This window comes from Neodiprion pinetum, chromosome 2 (genome assembly GCF_021155775.2).
Source record: "Neodiprion pinetum isolate iyNeoPine1 chromosome 2, iyNeoPine1.2, whole genome shotgun sequence".
Lineage (NCBI taxonomy): Eukaryota > Metazoa > Arthropoda > Insecta > Hymenoptera > Diprionidae > Neodiprion > Neodiprion pinetum.
The window spans coordinates 29829312-29849445 of record NC_060233.1 but is presented as its reverse complement, the minus strand read 5'-3'; the positions used below and the strand labels follow the sequence as shown (position 1 = coordinate 29849445).

The 20134-nt window shown below is 36.7% G+C and overlaps 5 protein-coding genes and 1 non-coding gene across 15 annotated transcripts; 3 read left to right on the top strand and 3 right to left on the bottom strand.

Moving 5' to 3' along the window:
* Positions 1 to 161: 161 nt before the first annotated feature.
* Positions 162 to 3586, bottom strand: LOC124212952 (RNA-binding region-containing protein 3). 3 transcript variants are annotated; one of them, XM_046613647.2, is made up of 6 exons: positions 3531 to 3586; positions 1772 to 1981; positions 1345 to 1639; positions 745 to 1215; positions 491 to 650; positions 162 to 403 (listed from the first exon to the last, which is right to left on the bottom strand). In XM_046613647.2, the coding sequence occupies exons 1-6, from the start codon at positions 3579 to 3581 to the stop codon at positions 232 to 234; spliced, it is 1359 nt and encodes a 452-aa protein (XP_046469603.1). In that variant the 5' UTR covers positions 3582 to 3586; the 3' UTR covers positions 162 to 231. The 3 variants fall into 3 exon arrangements, with proteins under 3 accessions (XP_046469603.1, XP_046469601.1, XP_046469602.1); XM_046613645.2 differs by having other exon boundaries at positions 1345 to 1981; XM_046613646.2 differs by lacking the exon at positions 3531 to 3586 and adding an exon at positions 2131 to 2444 and having other exon boundaries at positions 1345 to 1981.
* On the top strand, positions 2414 to 3270 carry mRpL27 (mitochondrial ribosomal protein L27). The gene is made up of 3 exons (XM_046613661.2): positions 2414 to 2598; positions 2715 to 2878; positions 2981 to 3270. The coding sequence occupies exons 1-3, from the start codon at positions 2517 to 2519 to the stop codon at positions 3182 to 3184; spliced, it is 450 nt and encodes a 149-aa protein (XP_046469617.1). The 5' UTR covers positions 2414 to 2516; the 3' UTR covers positions 3185 to 3270.
* Ppox (protoporphyrinogen oxidase) lies at positions 3340 to 5726 on the top strand. Its single transcript, XM_046613650.2, has 4 exons — positions 3340 to 3560; positions 3631 to 3802; positions 4054 to 5170; positions 5370 to 5726. The coding sequence occupies exons 3-4, from the start codon at positions 4055 to 4057 to the stop codon at positions 5697 to 5699; spliced, it is 1446 nt and encodes a 481-aa protein (XP_046469606.1). The 5' UTR covers positions 3340 to 3560; positions 3631 to 3802; position 4054; the 3' UTR covers positions 5700 to 5726.
* Positions 5727 to 6748: 1022 nt separating this feature from the next.
* On the bottom strand, positions 6749 to 13743 carry Tmf (TATA element modulatory factor). Of its 5 annotated transcripts, XM_046613641.1 has the most exons (12): positions 13399 to 13743; positions 12944 to 12997; positions 10583 to 12805; positions 10282 to 10389; positions 9607 to 9888; positions 9086 to 9424; positions 8790 to 9002; positions 8530 to 8676; positions 7845 to 8237; positions 7483 to 7729; positions 7270 to 7396; positions 6749 to 7190 (listed from the first exon to the last, which is right to left on the bottom strand). In XM_046613641.1, the coding sequence occupies exons 3-12, from the start codon at positions 12787 to 12789 to the stop codon at positions 6901 to 6903; spliced, it is 4353 nt and encodes a 1450-aa protein (XP_046469597.1). In that variant the 5' UTR covers positions 12790 to 12805; positions 12944 to 12997; positions 13399 to 13743; the 3' UTR covers positions 6749 to 6900. The 5 variants fall into 5 exon arrangements, with proteins under 5 accessions (XP_046469597.1, XP_046469595.1, XP_046469596.1 ...); XM_046613639.1 differs by lacking the exon at positions 12944 to 12997 and having other exon boundaries at positions 10583 to 12801; XM_046613640.1 differs by lacking the exon at positions 12944 to 12997 and having other exon boundaries at positions 13498 to 13743.
* Positions 13744 to 14000: 257 nt separating this feature from the next.
* On the top strand, positions 14001 to 14092 carry TRNAI-UAU (transfer RNA isoleucine (anticodon UAU)). The gene is given in 2 exon segments: positions 14001 to 14038; positions 14057 to 14092. It is a non-coding gene; the product is annotated as a tRNA-Ile (tRNA).
* A 248-nt stretch (positions 14093 to 14340) lies between these two features.
* Positions 14341 to 16571, bottom strand: LOC124211656 (uncharacterized Golgi apparatus membrane protein-like protein CG5021). 4 transcript variants are annotated; one of them, XM_046610958.2, is made up of 5 exons: positions 16261 to 16571; positions 15927 to 16000; positions 15546 to 15780; positions 15027 to 15272; positions 14341 to 14736 (listed from the first exon to the last, which is right to left on the bottom strand). In XM_046610958.2, the coding sequence occupies exons 1-5, from the start codon at positions 16273 to 16275 to the stop codon at positions 14671 to 14673; spliced, it is 636 nt and encodes a 211-aa protein (XP_046466914.1). In that variant the 5' UTR covers positions 16276 to 16571; the 3' UTR covers positions 14341 to 14670. The 4 variants fall into 4 exon arrangements, with proteins under 4 accessions (XP_046466914.1, XP_068989542.1, XP_046466913.1 ...); XM_069133441.1 differs by having other exon boundaries at positions 15027 to 15281; positions 15927 to 15989; positions 16262 to 16571; XM_046610957.2 differs by having other exon boundaries at positions 15027 to 15281; positions 16261 to 16569.
* Positions 16572 to 20134: the final 3563 nt, after the last annotated feature.

Sequence of the window (20134 nt, the reverse complement as noted above, 5' to 3'; positions counted from 1 at the left end):
TTACAGGAACTAATTTCCAAGATGGCGACATTACCGTTACGCCGCCAGATTTTTGAATGTGTGCATACATTGATGTATCACACCACACGAAGAACTCTGGAACGCGTGTAGAAACATATTCTTGAAATTAGGTGTAATATAGATTTGTAGTGAAAATCATATTTGTTGCATATCTACATTATAATATTTCAATTGATAAACATATATGAAAACATATCTCCTGTATGGTTTTCAGGAAGTTTGCGGTTTATTTACAATTTTGGCAAACTGAACGACCATTGGTTTGTCTTTAAGAATAAACCCGTTAGTTTCTTCGAGTGCAATTCGAGCCTGTTCAATAGTTTGTAATGTGATGAATGCCTGGCCCTTCATCCGCCCTTCTTGCATGAGTCTCACGTTGTACCTGTTTTGCAGAGAATGAAATAAACTATCAATAAAATTTTTTCACAAAAAGCAAATATCGATTATAAATGAACTAATGAATACTTACCGAGGAGCTTCCTCATCAGCTTGATTGTAAGGTAGCACATACTTCTTATAGATGTAATCCAAATCTTTCAACTCGACTTGTTTTGATAGATTTTTTATGTAAAGACGACACGATGGTTTTCCAGGATGGTAATTCTTGAATACAGGCAGTAGCCTTTGATCTGAAGGGCACGTTTAGAAATTAAACGTGTTATTGAAAATTAATAGTATTGGGAGGAATATGTAAATTTAAAATCTGCAATTACTAATACCAACCATTCACAGAAATTCGATTAGCTACTAATTCCTCCAATGTAATAAACTCTGCGGAAGAACTAACGGGTGCATCTTCATCCTTTGCACCAGGATCATCCGGTTTTTTCACTGGATATATCAGACCGAAACCACCCTTTCCTTCGGATGTTATCACAGGAGAACCAGTGATGGGATTTATTTCATTTCCCACATCTAATCGTTTTTCCAAATCTGAATCTACTTTGAGAGCAATTTTTAAGCTTTTACTTTCACTCCTCTGTAATGATTCAAATACATCTTCCGGTTTGACTACTTTCTGATTTGCAGAACTGGTATTTAAGGCTTGCTTTAATGGGTTAACAAATTTTGGAATTTTCAAACGTTTGCTAGATTGGGCTCGTTTCCGTTTTATTGGAATGATTTCTTTGGCCTTTAATTCCATATTTTCGTCAGTCTCTAACTCTGATTCATCACTTTCTTCTGTTTCATCATCTGAGCGTGAAATAGGACACAATGTAATGTATAGTTGTAAATTAAAGTATTAATAGATTCTATCACTGATTATGAAATGAATTAATTCAACTTTTGGCTTCCTAAGGTCTAATTGCGATTTTGACTCACCGTTCTTTCTATTACGACCAACAGTCGGTCCGAATATATCTCTATATCTCTCCACATCATAGCAATCTTTAAGGAATGGAAATTCAGACTCCAATTCTTGGAATGGAGGTGGTAAATTCATCTTATTCATTAAATGAAGAACCTGACAGTAGAATACTGGCTCCTTAATCATTTGAATGGCTATTCTCAACAGAGTGTTGGCTGTGGGCGGAGAGTACTTGTACCAAATGTTGGGCGATGGGGGCTGTGTAAGAACTTGACTGAACGCCCAACCATTCAACTTGTTAAGAAATGTCTGGAAGTTTGATTCAGTTGATTCTTCCTTGGTGCCTTCATCCTTTGAACTTTGTAAATTGTGAGATTCATGAACAGAAAAATCGGAAATACTCTTTTTAGCAAATTCAACCGAAAGACGCTGTCCGCGTACTTGCAATTGATGAAGCCGAAATAAGGCTTGAGTGGCGGCATGTTTAGACACAAACTTTGCAAATGTAATTGCATATTTCTCAGATTTGTTGATAGTTTTTACTTTGATTGCACCAAACTTTTGCAGTAAACTCTCACGTTGGGAATTGGTCAGATTTGAAGGAAGATGAGAAATCCTGAGGGTGTCGCAAGAAAACTTCTCATCTTGATACTGTAACATTAAGAAGGTGAGCTATGGTACTTCATAGTGATATCAACTATATGCTTTAAAATAAATATTTAGTTACTATACACCGATACAACCAATATAACCTACCTAACACAGGTTGATACAAACAGAATAATGGATTTCCTACTCACGGGTGTACTCTCCATTTTTAGCACTAACTTATTGTGACTCAGAAAGTACTCTTTACTGTAACTGATTGTCAGTTAAATTCAAGCTGATGAAATTATTTTGGCATACTTCGCTACTATTCATTAGTTATTTATTAACCTCTCGATTTGTTTACTATAGGCAACCTACTCATCTCTGATACTATGAAACAGATCTTTGTTTATACTGCTTTCTGTGCTGGTTTACAACGATTCTCACACGATTCTCATCACTATTCTTATGTATTCTCCCTGTATCTCCAAAGTTGGGGTTACGTTCCTCTCTTGAGATGCGATGTGTTTATGCCTGAACGGGCGCTGAATCTGCCTGAATTTTCGGAAAATTGTTACTGGATAGATAATAATTAAAAATGACAACATTGACGAATGCATTAGTGGCCGGTTTTCAGAATGCAAAACAAGGATTCATGCAACCTATTGCATCTGTCGTTGGTAAATAAGAAATGATTAGTTTTTAGGTTAGACTGGGGCTTAAAACCCGGTGATTGTTCTCTTCATTGTATAAATCGATGTAAAAAAAAAAACTGAATAATTATTAACATTTTCAGTATGTACAAGAAATGCCTCCAAGAAGACTGGGGGATCTTCAAGGAATCCACCACGTCATACTAGGCCGAAACACAGAGGGTGGCGTGTCCAGGACGGAACATTTGTTCAAGCTGGTACACTGTTAGCGACGCAGTTGCATACGCGGTTTCATCCTGGTTTACATGTGATTATCAGATACATTTGAGTGTACATTTTTTTTTATCAAAGATTCTGGTTTTGGTATTTAGCATATGAACCAGTCACAGATGATTGTGCGTCTTTACAGGTTGGATTTGGACGAGATGGTACTTTGTTTGCCTTGGAAGCTGGCAGGGTGGTGGTCACATGTGAGAAAATTGACCCAAACTGGGATCATACGTGGATTAATGGAAACTATGAGGGTCGTCAAGGTCACGTCATTTACAAAAAACACTTCAACGTCATCCCTGAACCTCAGCATAATGTATTCAAACTTATTGACGCAATTTAATGTACAGTTGTAAAATATTAGGTGGATACTACTGTATTCGTCTACTGTGCTAAGCACAAAATAAATCTAGTAGTTGTATAAAAATATCGATCAATCTTCGTTTAGTTCCACCATTAATTATGTTACATCACAGGATTCTGGAGGTGTGGTATTTGGTGTTGAGAAAAGTTAGAAGCACATAAATACTGTTGCATAGCAGCCACTTATTCATTTTAGAGTCTACTCTACTGTGTCCTGCTAGATGACCAAATTCATGGGTCATTCAATTCGGGATGTCTATTTGCATACAGAGTACATGTACCTAATATATTTATCATTAAAAATGGTACGCATATACGGAATCCACAGAAATGCTGTTCCTCCAAATTGCCTGCAGGTACGCATCTGTTTCGTACATACATACAACCACATACAACCAATGATAGAGGAATAACTACTGTTGTCAGCCAATCGCGCGAGTAGCAGGGGAAAAACGACAAGATACACGTGCGGAAAATTGATCAAAGAGGGAGAATTTGCCGCCGGCTGATTCCTGATTCCGAGTCAAGTTTACCTCGCTTTCTAAAAAATCGTGCCTGTCGAAGTATCCATAACATCTTGATCTAAATAATAAGAAAGGTATGTCTAAGATGTTTATTAAGTAAATTGGAATACCGAATATTCAACGTATATCATTCTGCAGCACATGAACATGACAATTCAATTATTTCTATTACACAATCTAGTGCAGGTATATGCATTGAGTCCGACACTTATGATGTATATTGTCCTTAAATCTTCGCGGTCATTAGGTTGTTTAGCTCTCAAATGTTCGACTATCTTATTCTCGGAAAAACTGAATGTTAGGTTAGGTAAAATTCACTTTTCAGAATGTCGGGAAGGACCGCCGTCTTGGGAGGTGGAATATCAGGCCTCTCTGCGGCTTATTATCTGTGCGATAACCCAGCTTTTCGGGCCATCAAAATAATCGAAGCATCCAGTAGAACTGGCGGATGGCTGCGCTCAAGAGTGTCATCGGAGGGTGTTATATTCGAGGAAGGACCAAGGACGATAAGACCCCGAGGTCCTGCTGGTTTAAATACTCTCAATCTAGTGGACAGTCTAAAATTGTCAGAAAAAATAATTCCAATTAGTTTCACACATCCAGCAGCTAAAAACCGAATGATTTATGCTGGCAAGAAGTTACACACGCTGCCCAACTCGTTGATTGCTATGTTTAAGGTGAATTCGCCATTTAGTCGACCTTTGGTTAGCTGCTTGATTACCGATTTAAAAGCGCCGCAGCTTATCAAAAAAGACGAAAGTCTTTATAGTTTTGTTGAAAGACGACTGGGAAAAGATGCAGCTGATTATTTGATAAGTCCAATGGTTTGTGGAATTTGCGCAGGAGATGCAAAACAGATCAGTGTAAATTTTCTAATGAAATCTTTATTCGAATATGAACAAAAATATGGTTCTATTGTAAAAGGTTATGTAAAAAGTAATTGGGAGGCGTTCAGAAGCAAGTCTAACAAAACCGATAGCCAGAAATCAAATGACAATGATGAAATTACATCATATCGACGAGCTGAAAATGAAAAATGGTCAATCTGGACTTTGCGTGGTGGACTTGAACAATTACCAACAGCACTCGCTGACAGTCTCAGTTCACATGGGGTACAAATTTCTTTAAATAGTAAATGTGAAGAATTGACTTTCACAGAAGGTGGTGTTGAATTAAAATTCAATGGGAAGACTGAAAAGTATTCAAGAGTAATATCCAGTTTATCTGCCAAGAATTTGGCACCTATGATTCACCACCAACATCCACAGCTAGCAAACGAGCTTATAGCTATACCCTCTGTTACTGTGGCTGTTGTTAATTTGGAATTTGTCGGCAACGTGCTGGAACAAGAAGCATTTGGTTTTTTAGTACCACCTAATGAGAAATTGCCAATTTTGGGGGTCATTTTTGACTCATGCATTTTATCTCCAAGGAACTCTACAGTATGTATTATTTAATAGTTTAATTCAAGTTATGCACGATTTTTGAGCCAGTAGCAATGTAATTTTATACATCTATTGCTTTCTTTACATTTTGTTTAGAATTCAAAGTACGCAATACATTGTTGTAATACTTTCAAACTCTGAATTTATGTGATACCTCACAGAACAATTAATTATCATAATTTATATTGATTAATAGGTCCTCACTGTGATGATGGGTGGAGCCTGGTTTACAAAAAATTTCGGTGATCAACCATCAAAAGAGCATCTCTTGGAAGTAGCAGTGCATCATGTCAAAACTATTTTACATATTGAAGCAGATCCAGTTGCACATAATGTGGCTATTCTAAAGGATTGTATTCCACAGTACGTAGTTGGTCATGAGCAAAGGATTCGTGGTATCGAAAACTACTTAGTGAAACACAAACTTCCCCTTTTTCTTTGTGGCTCTTCGTATTATGGTGTTGGATTGAATGACGTTGTTCTGTCTGCAAAACAGGCAGCTTCAGCGGTTACTCAACAATGTTGAATTCAGTGATGAAACCTTTTTATACTTGAGTGTCGGCAAAAAAGTGATGGTCTGAGGAACAGTGCACAAGTTTTAGACTGCCAGGAATTTCTTCACAAAACTTTCGTACGTACACTATATTTCATCGGACACCTATCACACACTGGGGTCATTAGTGTAACATATAGGTATACTAGTTATGTGCTAAAAAATTTTATAGTGATAATAATTTCTAGTTTCCGGTTCCATTTACCATGTAAATATTATACAAATATTTGTATTTGAATTAGTGTGATCGATAAAGTTATTCAGAAGCAAATACCTGGATATACTTGACCCCAGTGTTGTATACAATGGGTTAAATTTCCTTATGAAATGCATCATTGCATTTTATTCTAAATGTTATGTCTCAACAAACATTGTACTATAGTGTATAAATAATCGTAAGTACCTGTAATTAATTATAAGCTATTTTGGTGGGAATTAAAATGGTAGAACTGGACTTCATTGGCAACCATCCTAGCACACTTTTACTCCAGGTAAGCAAATAATATACTTATTTATAAAAATTGTATAGCCATATTATTTAACAGGGCACTTGCAAAACTTACTCATTAGATTTGTCATTACGACAAACATTGTCACTGAATTACGAAAATACAACTTGATCGATTTGAATGAAGTTTGGGAGGAAAATAAAGTACTCGATACAGGTATGACAAATTTCAAAATAATCGTGTTACTGTATTCGTAGTTTTTTTTCCATCCCTTCTACCCGTATTCTACCCTGCTGTATTGCATCATTTCGAAATTTTTTGCTTATGCCAATTTCCCTATTCCCCCCACCCCAATGTCCAATCATCTAAACTGAGCCATTGTTGGAGACTATGAATGCAATCATGCGGTTGTATCTATCGCAAAGAAGCTTCGTTTTTTTTATTCATCCGGCCAGTCTAGATTGAATCAGTACCGTGGGCCAATCGAACGGAGAATTTACATGCCAACACTAAATACCTTTTAGTCTTTTACAAAAGCGAGTTTGGGAATGCATAGTAGTTGTAACAAATGCCTTCCGTGTATACCACCTCTTTACTTTTCGGGAATATTATACAATACTTGGGATTTATAGATAAGATTAAATTACTAAATATTACATTACGTACGAATGGTTAGAATAAGGCATTGGCCTCGATAATATACATGTAACAAGTAATAACCACAGCTACTGTGCTTCTCTTCTAAGTAGTTGATCAATCTGAGTCTTGTACATCTCTTTGACATCCTCCAAGTCTAGCCTAAGCTCTTGATTTTCTTCAACCTTTTCTCCATACATTTGCAGCAAAGCATCGTATTTGGTCCGAGTATCGTTAAGGCTTTCGTTTAACAATTCAACTTCGTGAAGTCTACTAGTCAGGTTTTCTACTTTGAACGTCAATTTTGACAATTCGGAGTTAAGAGCGTCACGTTCCATGTTTCGTCTCGACAGTTCCCATTGAAGTTGCTGTACTTCTCCTATGGGTAACATCAAGTATAACAATATAGGATTGAATCGAACAAGAATATAATGAATTTAAGAAGGAATTGGAAATACCATCTCTTTGTTTTAGCTGAGACTGCAAATTTTCAAACATGGATGTGCTGCTATTAGCGCCTGATCGCACACTTTCGTAAACATTTCCGAACCGTCCAGAGCCACTCTCAAACGTTGACTCATTGAACTGAAAATATAAATTCAAATAATTATATTGTTACCAGCCTTCAAACGTAAGACACTGCATAAAGGTATAACTTTTGGTGTATTTACCGACGGCCAGACGCTGCTTAAACTACCAATAGAATCTCTTCCAATGCTGGATGTTGGACTGAGCCTTGGTTCATCATCAGGGAGCCCTTGTTGCTGTTGTTCCAAAATTGGATGGTTTTTCCTTTTCTCGGCATCTGTGGCAGCCTTTTCCATGGACAATTTATTCTCCAGTGAATTGACTTCACGCTTTAGTTCTTTTATTTGCTTAGCATGTGATTCCTCGACTGACTCTAGCCTCTTCCGATGTCTGTGAAATAAATAATTGGTAATATCAACAGTATAATGTTTAACTGCTGTCTACCCTAGTAGTATTTTACTCAAAAGAATGTGCATAGATACGTAAATTTCTGATTAATAAATACATTTTACATTCCTCTGCGAACTGTGAATTCTCCAACATTTTTTCCCTGCACAGTTTTTCTAGTTTATCTTTTTCTGATTCTAAGGTGTTTATTTTTGCCTCTAGATTAGTCAGTTTAGATTTTGTAGCTACATTTTCTTCTCTAAGCGATCTATTTGTTTCAACTGTAGTGTCAAGCTTTCTTTGCAATTCAGCAATTGTCTCTGACAATATTTTCTCTTGTTTCAGAAAACTGGCATTCTTGGTCGATAAATTAGATTGCAGCTGCTCTAATTGGCGCAACAGTGGCTTTGTGGCCATTGAAACAGATTCAGAAAGTGCTTCGTTTCTTTCTTCAGATGATTCCAAACGTTTCAATAGCTCGTTGTTCTCCTGTCTCAAAGAGTCTTCCCTCCTAAACAGATTATATTAAAAAACCATATCAAATATATTAGTTGGTTGTATGGTTGGTGGTTGGTATATGATTTAGGTAGTGTAGAATTCGTGAGCCCAGCCGAAACGTCAAAAATTTGCTACACAACAATGTGCGAATGTATTACTTATGACCTTCTCTGACAAAACTCTTCCTCAAATATATGATTTAGGGAGAGCATTAGACTAAGGGAATTTGGGTATAACTCATAGCAATGTATAAGCATAGAGAATCGATATCTCTTTGTATAACTGTATATGCAAAAAATACTTACTTCACACGTGTCTCTTCTGCTTGTCGCAATCTAGTTTTGAGTTCACGAACTTGCGCCGAAAGTTGGCTGGACTCCCCCGCGTTTTCTATAGCTTCTTTTAGTTCCTCCTCAGCAAATGCCAAGTGCTGTTTTGTTTCTGTTAAATCTCTAATACAATTGGTTGATTAGGTATTACTGTATTGTGTTCTTGAGTGACATACGAGTATTTTTTAAGTATGTGTTTATTTAAGTAGACTTCATGTTTACATTGTGTATCTTACGTTTTTGCAGCCTCCAGGCTTTTTTTGTAGGTATCCAATTTATTCAAAGCATCATCTAGTTTTTCTTGTAGAGTCAGAACTTCTTTCTCCTGTCTTTTTGTCTTTGCTGTGAGCGAATGCACTGCTTCTATTTGAGTACGTTCAATCTCTTCCTTTGCATACAGAGACCGTTTAAGTCTTTCCAATTCAAGAGATTGTTCTTCAATTTGCTCCCTGAAATATATAAAAATGTATAAGGAAGGTGCGATGCGTCCTGTCGCTGCCAAAATGTTAGAAAAATAATCATATGTTATCACCTTTGCTGCTTAATAGTGCTATCGCTCTCTTTCTCTTTAGATCTCAATTTCTTTATAATATTACTGTGTTGTAGCTGCTGTTTACTTAATATTTCGCCCTCCTCCCTCAATTCCTTAATAACTTGGTCTTTCTCTGCTCCAATGGATGATAGTTCCTGAGATGAAAACCTTGTTGAGGCTTCATGTTTCAGCTGTTCCATTTGCTTTCTCAATGTGTCCCGCTCTCTAATTGCTTGCTGGAATTTTCGTTCTAAAGCAGAAAGCCGTTGAGTATATTCATCGGTGATTTGGCTGAGCTCTTGGTTTTCCTCCGCACGTTTTTGAATACTATTCAACTGGCTGTGAAATCAAAATATACACATGCTATATTGCACCTTAAGTATCTGAAATTTTGGGCTAATCAGTAAATAGTTGCCAGGGATTATGCATAGTATGTTGCAACAAACACTAATCGGTTGTCTGTGTGTTATCGAAAAACAAGTAATCACATATATACCGACTTATATTAATTTATCACTCACCTTCTCAAACTTTCGTTACATTCGTGTAGTTCCATGTTGATACGGCTTACATCAACAAGCTTAGATTCTCTTGCTTCCAAAATTTCAGTCATCTCCTGTATCCTCTTGAACAGCTTCTCAATTTCAACGTTTGTATCATCTGAACCAACACTTATTTCACTAAGCTGGCGGGAGTGACCCCTTGCCTTATTCAACGTTTTGGTAAGGAGATCAGAACTTTTGTTTGTTTGTAACTTGGCTGGACTCTGACGTGACTGGGTTGAACTTGAATCACCATTTGGACTGAGAAACACATGTACATAATTTGAGTATTCCATTCTCTTGATCTTTTTACTCAGACTTGTCACAGAAAGTCATACTATGGCATCAGAGTCTAGAGTACGATCTGATTCTGTCATTGCTTGGGGGAGCTAAAAGCTATGCAGACTGGAGTACAGATGGTATCAAAATATGAAATTATAATTGTGGTAACCTTAGTAACGTTCTTTTGCATCTATAAGTGAAAGCCTAAAGTTATCTAAATTATTCATTACAGTTCTTCATATCAAGTTTAAAAAAAGAGACCCAGTGAATTTGTTTTAACAATATATAGTATAATAGTCAATAAAAGTCATAACAATATATATTGTCAACCGTGTCTATACGTTGGACATGTACTAAAAGGAAATACTTTACCTGTACCTGGATATTATTTCAATGTCGCTCGAGGTTGCCGTCTCTAATTCGTCTCCACTTGTGTGACCACTAGTTTGATCTGATCCAATCTTGACCAGGTCTGAACGACTATAAGTTTATAATGTTAACAAACCATAAATGATAATATACGTGTATATAAAATGTAAGAGCTTCGCCCGATATATGCAGTTCCCGAAATTTATATAACTACATAGCTACATCCAAGAGTTCAACCAGGTTGATTGGCTTGGACATCATATAAATGCATTATGAAACCGAATGTGCATATTCCAAAACTTACCTCTCTGAGGAAATTGGTGAAGTATCTCTAGTAGCTTCAACTTGGGCACGTGGCTGCACCGAATCGATAGCCTCAATCTTCTCAACCATTGCTTCAGCTAGCATATTTTTGACATAAGAACTGGCAGTTAAAGTGGTAGTGTCTACAATTTTGGGCTCAGCTTGGCAGACTAGTGTGGCATTGTCTGCTGAGCTGGTTTCAATCAGCGTTTCCTCACAACTGGACTGATCAGTGGTGAATGTATCACTTTGTTGCTGTTGCTGATCATGACAATCTATGAATTCGTTTTTTTGAAGTTGAGCTATATTTTCCTGGAAGGTATCAGGATCTGGCAGTTCTATTGTAGACGACTTCAATGTATCGAGAACCTCGAACTCGAGAGAATCAACAGGCTTTCGTATAGGCTGTGTCGTTATCGGTGTAAGGGCAAGACGGAAACTATGCTTTTCTTTCAATGAGTCAAGGCTAAGGTTTAGCTGTGTATCAGCCAGCATTGAGATTGAGACATTCTGCCTTGTGTCAGGACAAGAATCGTGCATCTTTGAGTTTCGGTCCACAATATCCAACGCCTTTGATTTGTTACGGTCGGCCATTTGATTATGGCTACCCTCCATCACAGTCAATAGGACAGTGCTCTCAGACGCGGAGGTGTAAGAATCATCAGCCAAGCTTGGTTCTTCCGACTCATCTATCTCTGGAATCACTTCAACACTGTCCGGTGATATGTCGTCACCTTTAGGCTCAACGCTGAGTTTTGCTGGCAAGCTGGACCGATTGCTCAAACATGCACCAGACAAACTGGGTGCTATGGGACTATTCAAGGGCAACTGGAGTGGGTGAATAATTGGCGTGCCTCCTAAGGTCTGCCGTTCTTCAATCTCTTTTGCACTCTCAGCATAGAGCGTTGCTGCTGATTTCAGATGCCGTCCTCCTAGTATAGGATCCATCAGATTAGGATCATATGGTGTAATACTTTCACCATCATCCGGCGAAACAAAGGGACTGCTCTCGCTCTTCCATTCACCGAGAATTTCCACCGAGCTTGGAGATGTTGTCAAGCTGCTGTTGTCAGGTAATATCTCAACTGAATCTGAATTTATTTTTGTACCCACTGCCGATGATCCAGTCGACTGACCAAATGAATAAAGATCAGATTCTGGAGTTGTTGTACAGTCAGTACATGGACTGGATCTTGACCCTAGGATTTCAACACTATCTGAACTCTTCATATCACTCTCTGAAGATACGACAGATGTCCTGTTTGTGACACGGTTTGCACTATTTAATTCTTGTCTCCTAATTACAGAGATCTTCTTCGAATCCTCTGGTATAGTTTCATCACTACTACGCCGTCTTTGTGCAAGATTATCATGGTTTCTCGGTTCGATCACCTCGGCAGGGTTAACAAACATTCCAAAGCTATTACCCAAACTCTGCCTTCTACCCTCCTTCCCATCAGCTCGTGCTCCATCTTCATCTAAATCCACGATAAGTTGACTATTGCTAAATGATTCATCAATTATAGTATCGTTAGATTCTCCCAGGTCGAGTGCCTCTAGTCCCTTGAATGACTCGTAGTTATTCGTTCGAGGTAATACGGAGCTATCAACAGGATTCTGCCTCATTTTCGCCAATTTTTCAGCCAGATCCTTGGCCCTATCCCTATCATTACTATTGGTAGAATTCTGAGCAGTATCATCCATTCTAAGTGGTGACGAATGCAACATTCTATCCGAAGAGTCATGTTGCAACGCAGAATCGTTTTGACATTCTGTATTTCGATTATAAGAGAAAGATGGTATAGATGTCATAGGGTTATTCAAATGCGTGTCTTCTAAAATGCTATCTTGTGAGGACAATACAGAATCCGAATTGATTCCAGTAGATGTAGTCCGCACATCAGTACTGGAGCTGGGATTTTCAAAAAACGACCCTGCGAAGCTACCCCATATTACGCTAGTTGTTGACTTTTCTTTACAGATGGCTGTTACTTCATTAGATTTTTCTGCTTGCCCATTGTCAGTTTTTATTCCCCATTCTGCGAAAAAGTCAGTACTGTCTCCAGCTGTATTTTCATCTCTCAATGGTGTTTCGATTCTCTTTTGTTCCTCCTCTTTGATGTCCAACGCTTTGTCAATTGTTTTCTGTGCTTCTTTTAGCGCCGACTTTGCCAAATTGGCAATTCCCGATGCGTCGAACCAGCTCATTTTTCCTCATATCTATCTGAATTAAGAAACAAATACTAGGTTTATAACTGTAACTTCGTACATATGTTATATTTGTTTTTCAAGATCAAAAATATTATGCCATATATATGCCAACTCTAATTGTTTTGAACAAAACTTTTACATAATATATTACCAAAGAATCGATACAGAAACTGAGAGGTACGAACAGCTGCAGGAGGGATGAAATCTGTATGACATACATTAGTTAATGACAGGTGAATAGTTATAGCTACAGTAAAAACTGCATTAGAGATACATGAAAACAATCATTCTCAGATCGTTTGGAATTAGTCATGTATGTAGAGTGTCAGGCGACAACCAAAACATACAACTTGTGAACATATTTCTGGGTCATAAATTTTCAAAGATTGTAAAACATAAATCAATTGCAGGGATATCGAAGATTGTTGCGAAGATACTGTGCGATAAAAGTAAGCTTAGTAGATTAATAACAGAAATGAAAGTTACTTCAATAGCTGTGATTATGGTTAGGTTAGGTTGAGACATACAAACATTAAATCGCCCTGACTCTTCTATTTTATAATTACAGAAACAATTGTCGAGTTTCTCTCGTCGTAATACGCTCACCTTAGCGAAATGGGAATTTAATTAAAGACCCGGAGTACATTTGCAAACATCTTTTGACAGTTTCTGCGTACATGAAGTAGGACAGGGGAAGGGGTATACCTTTGAGTTGGCAGTTGATACCAACAAACCGTATTAACAATAACGTCACGAGGGCGGGATCAAATTGAAAATGTCCCGCGTGGAACGATGAAAAACATGAATTGACAGTTTCCTAGCTAACCATGACAATATAAAATCAACTCATCGCTACTGCAGCACCGTAACTGTGTCGAACAAAAATCGCAATCCGCGAAGTTATTGTTATCAATCAAATCATAACACCAAGTATCTAGCAGCCGACACGTCGCTCTACCATTGTTATATGTCATTCCCATATCATGACTACTACACAAATGAATGAAAGCACTAGGTACTGAAATATTTTTCACGAGTTCATTCGCCTAGTAAGTTTGCCCGAATTTAAAATTCATTCTCCGTTTTACTACATTCTTATGTCGACTTGTCAATAATTCGTGGGTTTTCAATAAAAGGTCGTTTGAAAAAGCGCTAAGAAAAATATTGGACCAAGGGTAAGGGCAATTTTAGGGGCCCTTCTCGTACCAGCTCCAGTGGCGCAATTGGTTAGCGCACGGTACTTATAAGACAGTTTTCGTGAGCAATGCCGGGGTTGTGAGTTCGAGCCTCACCTGGAGCATGATTTTTTACAACACATCAAAACGCAGCAAAGGTAGCAAAAATTATTGGTTATCAAGGGACATTGATACCTTTGAACAGCAGCCTTTTCCAACGGATGATCCCGTGCCGTAAAGATACGAAACGATTACAAATGAAATCATTTGTAGACCGAACAAAATGTTTATACTTTAACTCCAACATCCGAAATTTATACACAGAACAGTCTATATTTGCGTCATCGGTTGAAGATTTCAAATCCTTGGACGATTGGTTGAATCATTTTTTAATATTTTTAATAACTAAACACTGATAGAATTGATAACATCGTTAAAATTACAAATCCATTTTTCCATCCTATTTGGTAAACTCTTTCGACTCTTTCTTCTTTATGCCCTTGAATGATCAGACCTTTTAGATGGATGGATATATGTGTATGCATGTATGTATAGATATATTATGTACATCGAAAAAAATTGAGAATAATGTTTGGTTTGAAGGAACATTTGCTTCATAATCGAGGATAATGTAATATGATTATTACAATTATTGTATATATATGTACAACTTTTCAAATGCTTAATGCAGAAGATTAATATATTATATCACGTTTATTGTCTGCCCTGGAGTGTTGGTTGGTGTACTTCGAGACATCATCGTAGCTACCTGAAAGTAATTGATGCCGTTACCAAGCAAAGAAATTAAGAATATAGTAATTAAAATACTATGTCTTCATTTTAATAGATACATCATTCATATTTGGTTTTCATATATTGAAGGAGAGTGATAAAGACAGACGACATCCATGTAAAATCTACAGGTTCATTCCACAAAAAACCTTGTATAGAATTGTTATTTGCACGTGGTAGCAGATTTTTTTTTAAATGATCAACATGAATTTTCTGACATTTAAAAATAATTGCTGACGCATGTGATTATGCTTTCATCATGCTTACATTATTCAGTACTTGTTTCTTGAAGAAATCACCGGTTGCTGCTGAAATGTTCTGATTGTTTCCCATCTTACATTTTATGTAGCCATAAAGGTTGGCGCCATTTAGAGTAATGGCTATGCATACCAGAAGCAGCCATTTGAAACTCCAACTAAAGAGGGCTACCATAAAAAAAACCGACCAAGCAAAAGGGCACAGGATCAAGGCGAGCCAAAATATCCGTGCTTCAGCAGCACTGACGCGGTTCTGCTGTGAGCCCTGAAACACAGGGCACATGGCAGCATGAATTCAATAGTAATTGAACTACTAACAAAATGGAACGGAATTAGAATCTCCATTCATCATTAGCTTCAGTATTCCGATAGACCCGTGATCAACAAAAATCAGAGAATGATGTAGTGGGTATGAAATGTATCAAACTTCATGTACTATAATAAAATATTTCTTTTTTTCTTACTCTAGATATGGTCGTTGATAAATGAATGATAAAAACATAGTGTGGAAAGAAGGAATGAACAAAACCTTTCTTGATTCAAAAACCCAATGGCTTTTTCCATCATCGTCAACATAATTCCACCATCTTAGTCCGACCATTAATCTTCCAGTTATATTTTTAACAGTCCAAAAATCCATTGAGAGTAGCAGCACAATGACAACAAAGCTTCCAATAAAGCTTTTGGAAAATAATCCGCATAGTATGTAAACCACGATGGCTGCCACGCGGAAGAACAAGTGAAATGTTGTAACATACGGGTGTCTGTAAAAGAAGGAAAAAGTAAATTGTCAAAAATTTCCAAGGCGAAAACGGTATGCCTGGTACTTATCTTGATTTACTTCGATAAAAACTATGAAACACATGTGAAAAAAATAATGCCCAGCGAGTATATTATTTCAATCACGTACTTCAATTTCTCTGAGTTCTGTGCAGCTTCTTCCTCCCCAAAAGCGATCGTATCATCATCCATCAACAATGGTACCTGGAAATAGGACCAAACATCATCCAGAAGGGATAATCTGTAGGGCTCAGAGCACTAAATATGACAAAATCAAGCGCGAACCGCTACACTGACAGTGAATGGGTAATTAGCCGGATGAAATACGTTCGGATTATTCACCAAATACGCCTTGAACCAGCGTGTTTTCACAAGCAAGTAGGTTAGTCGATGTCAAGTACAAATTTTATTCATGGTATAGGGCCAGTACAATATGAAGATGAAGATTTATTTTGAAAACATACCGTAGCAGACGCCATGTTGTTGGAATATTTATCACGTCAGAAGCGTTGACTGTACTGTTGGCTGTCACAATATAAGATAAGCGATCCAGGTGTAGCGGCGAAAATTCCAGGGGTACCAAGCGTTTATCAAATGTCACTGCTAATCATTTTTGAATCTCCTCTTTGCTAGTAAATTAACTGATTCGTAACCTTCGTAACAAACGGTCTTGTTCTTTCTTTTTTCCATACATCGGTTTGTGCGAGTGAGGTTTGGATAGTCACTTGATCTCGGGAATATTCATTTTCACACGACCAATTGTTTTACGTTTTGTTATCGACGGAAAATATCAGATGGCAGCACATGGCATGAATTTATTTTCCACGTGTCGTGTCAAACGGCATGAAATGTAGCTGTATTCAAAGTCGGCAAAGTGGTCGGTACGTAGATGTGACAAGAACTGGTATTACCATCTCTCACCACCCGTACCCAGGTAATCCAAAGTCGAATACTATTATGCATGTGGAATCACGAACGGGAACAGACTGAAATTTTCAAGTAAATCCGAATGGTCACCGTATACTTGTCAACCATGCGAATTCATTTGATCCTAATTCAGTAATGTTAATCTAACTCCATCAGATCGACAAAAATAATCTTGTCTAAATAGATGCACAATAAACGTATACCTGGTCTACTGTTGACAGGGTTAAAAGCCTTTTCTTGATGCAAACGATGGGAGAAATTGTCGAATAAGTTAATCAAAGGATTAACATACATAGTTGTTTCTATATGTGTGTACATAAGTACATACCTTATGTAATTTGTGTACATATATTTAATACATAATTTGAATTGTTGACTGAAGATATACATCTTCAATCAAATCTCATACCTTCATTGCGAACAAAGAAGTTGACATATGAAATTAATTTCTTAACTTACGTTAGATTTCTGTCGTTTTTTTAAAAATCCGGTTTATTTGCACCGGAAAACTCAGACCTTTATACACAAAAATACTACTTGCGAATATTTTCGGGAAATTGAATAACACTCGATTGTTACTAATGTTCGAGTCCATGCTATAAACAAACAAACTCTGATGAACCTCAGGTAAGTAATTATCACAAAAATAATAAAAACTAATTTGAATATGATCAGGGTTCCTTTTTTTCAACTTCTACTTATATTACGTGGTCAGATTGCGACTCTAAGCTGCCCGCTGACCCACAAATGCAAGGTTGTTCGGAAATTTATTATGAAGTGGTCCAGATTACAATTGCCCGTATCTGTTTGCTTTATTATACATTTGTGGCAGTGCCCGTGCTGATTATTAGGAATATCGAGTGTGAGAATGTGTATTCACGACAAAGACGATACTATTTCACCCAGAATTTCAGTACTTTTCCCGTAATCCCTAATAGTAATATTACTCAGAGGATAAAATTATGTGATAATTTCAATGCCTGTTAATTTATGAATTTTTTTTCTTGAAGAAAGCGAACTTTTGAAATTACCATCGAGAAACTGACTGATAATTTGCGGACACATTGCAAACTTTGACGATATTTTTTTGTTGGAAATGTAGAAAACGCTCATATTTTTATGATGTTATTCATGAAAAAATATTATGTTTCCCTGTTTTCGCCAAGAAATATCGTCAAAATGTACGAAGTGTCCACAAATTACCAGTCAGTAGTGGAATTTTGGTTATACAAGAAGTTTCTCCGTATATCAATAACAATATAAATTTGTTATTCCGTCATTAACGACGAATGTTGAAAATTTACTGAGTGATGAGTGTTGAGGAGGTGAAATGTATAGATTTTTATAAACAAACGTCAATGAAAAAATCATTCATTCACCAATTCGGTAGAAAATGACGAGTTAAATGTTGAAAGTCCGAGAGAAATGAGTTACAGTATCAATCCAATTGTTGAAACATGCAATCCAAATATGTACAGACAAAAAGTGACATTGATAAATGATATCCAAATACGGTTTCGCCGATGTAAAGTAAATTAATAATAATTGAATGTAATTTAATGCACGTCAATCCTTCGTTCCACTCCTAAAACTTTTTTGAAAAGCGAAGTGAATTAGAATTTTAAATTGGATATAAGAAACTAACGACTGATATCACCTTAAGATAGATTTTCCGGATTATATATAATCAAATTCTTATCAATTAGCGCCAATTATATACGGATGGTTTCATGCTGAACAGTTTGTCGTCTGATTGTGAGTGAATGCGTCAAAGGTGGATGCAAGAAGCTTGGACACGTGCAGGTTTTGAAATACGATATCGCTGTCAAAAAAACATAAAGGAATTAAGGTTGTAAGAACTTTCGGAAGCTTCAAGAGTGTTCTGCTTCCAACAATTCAGCGGTCTTTTCTGAGATAAGATTCTGACATTAGCATATCACCAGCAGTAGATTGAAAATCGTGTTTTTCAATTTCTTTTTACTTTGCAGATCTTTGCCGCAAGTAGAATTTTTTGCGTTAAAACAAATTCCCATTAGAATTTTGCGAATTGAAAAATGAAAAATAATTCTGAACAATGAAGATAATTTTTACCTCAATTTGCCTACTGCAGCGGCTGACGATGAGGTCACAAGAACTTCGCTAAAATTCTGAAACTCCAAAAGTGATTGCATCGAGTTGAACAATGTGGTCGACTTGCTGTGAACTGAATTAAATAGTTTCAGTTTCTTTGCAAATTGTGGGCTATAGTTTTTTGTCTTGCTTCAACAGTTTCAAAAATCAATAAATTCTTGAAAGCTATAAGTCTTTCGAGATTTTTCAAAATTTTAGACTGCTTCAGTTAGAGTCGTGGTTTGGGTAATATTTAGACTGCAGGTTTCTGATGTTTCTCAGAACACCTTTCCGAAATTAGCTACCGTAATTGATAATTTTTCTTAAAGATGAGAAATAGATCATTGGACACAGTAGACTCCGAGCTTTCGGAAGGTTTTGCAACCAATCATCTACTTTTTTTGTCACCCATATCAAATTCCAAAGCCACGTGTCTGTAATTTTCCGGCTGACACGCTTTTCACTTAACAATAATAAAAATGTATCACACACACTTTTAACACTGAATATTAAAAGAAAATATATATTTTCGTATGATAAGGATGATTATGGTTTGTGACAAAGTGATCTGCATCTTTAATTATAAATACGCGCAAGAAAATTCTTGGGTTATCTTCTTGCTATGCTACTTTCGGTTACCGTTTTCGGTACGCTTATTATTGCAAGTGGCCACAAACCACACATCGCTTTTTGAACAGCTTCTTCATCTTTTTTAACTGCACTTATCGGACACGTAACAATATAGTCAATTCTCACTTCTTGAAATTAAATAAATATACAACAGTACATGGTGTAATTATACTCGCTTCATCTTCCGTTGATACGTAATCACAGATTATAACTATAAGTAACTTTTGATAACGTTAGTACGTACAGCCGACAGGATAAAAATTGACTTTACAGATAATGTTGCGTTGGTAATAAAATTTAATGATTTGAAAGCCATCGGATTATTCCCCTTCAAAATCAGTAACTGAACAAAAACCGTCGAGTTCTCAATAATGTTATTTATGGAATCCTGAACGCTTCAAAATTTTCGCAGTGAGAAAAAGATTTTTTCCGTTTTTTTTTTTTTAGCACTTTAAATAATTATGAATTGAGAATAATCAATATTTAGTATTTCCAAAATTGCGAAGAAAAATATGGTTTAATATGTACGTTAATATTATGCAGAAGGTAATAGTTCATTTAGTTCATTTGCTTAATTATTCGCAATCTAAATCCAATCACCGCTTCCAAATTTTCAGAAAAACTCGTAAAATATGTTCAATCTTCGAAATATCTTTAACGTGCTTCTAGCAA

Bases quoted from the DNA above. Each gene is read 5' to 3' on its own strand.
- LOC124211656 (XM_046610957.2), bottom strand. The intron at 15,282-15,545 runs GTTTTGTTCATT...CCTGTGTTTCAG, and splicing joins GGGTTTTTGAATCAAGAAAG to GGCTCACAGCAGAACCGCGT. The intron at 14,737-15,026 runs GTAAGCATGATG...AATTACTTTCAG, and splicing joins AGAAACAAGTACTGAATAAT to GTAGCTACGATGATGTCTCG.
- mRpL27 (XM_046613661.2), top strand. From the start codon at position 2,517: ATGACAACATTGACGAATGCATTAGTGGCCGGTTTTCAGAATGCAAAA. The intron at 2,599-2,714 runs GTAAATAAGAAA...TAACATTTTCAG, and splicing joins ACCTATTGCATCTGTCGTTG to TATGTACAAGAAATGCCTCC. The intron at 2,879-2,980 runs GTGATTATCAGA...GCGTCTTTACAG, and splicing joins GGTTTCATCCTGGTTTACAT to GTTGGATTTGGACGAGATGG.
- Ppox (XM_046613650.2), top strand. From the start codon at position 4,055: ATGTCGGGAAGGACCGCCGTCTTGGGAGGTGGAATATCAGGCCTCTCT. The intron at 5,171-5,369 runs GTATGTATTATT...ATTGATTAATAG, and splicing joins TATCTCCAAGGAACTCTACA to GTCCTCACTGTGATGATGGG.
- Tmf (XM_046613641.1), bottom strand. From the start codon at position 12,789: ATGAGCTGGTTCGACGCATCGGGAATTGCCAATTTGGCAAAGTCGGCG. The intron at 9,425-9,606 runs GTGAGTGATAAA...TTGATTTCACAG, and splicing joins TGTAACGAAAGTTTGAGAAG to CCAGTTGAATAGTATTCAAA. The intron at 7,397-7,482 runs GTAAATACACCA...TTATATTTTCAG, and splicing joins TAAGCAGCGTCTGGCCGTCG to TTCAATGAGTCAACGTTTGA.
- LOC124212952 (XM_046613645.2), bottom strand. From the start codon at position 3,581: ATGTACGAAACAGATGCGTACCTGCAGGCAATTTGGAGGAACAGCATT. The intron at 1,216-1,344 runs GTGAGTCAAAAT...TTTCACGCTCAG, and splicing joins TGGTCGTAATAGAAAGAACG to ATGATGAAACAGAAGAAAGT. The intron at 404-490 runs GTAAGTATTCAT...TCTGCAAAACAG, and splicing joins GCTGATGAGGAAGCTCCTCG to GTACAACGTGAGACTCATGC.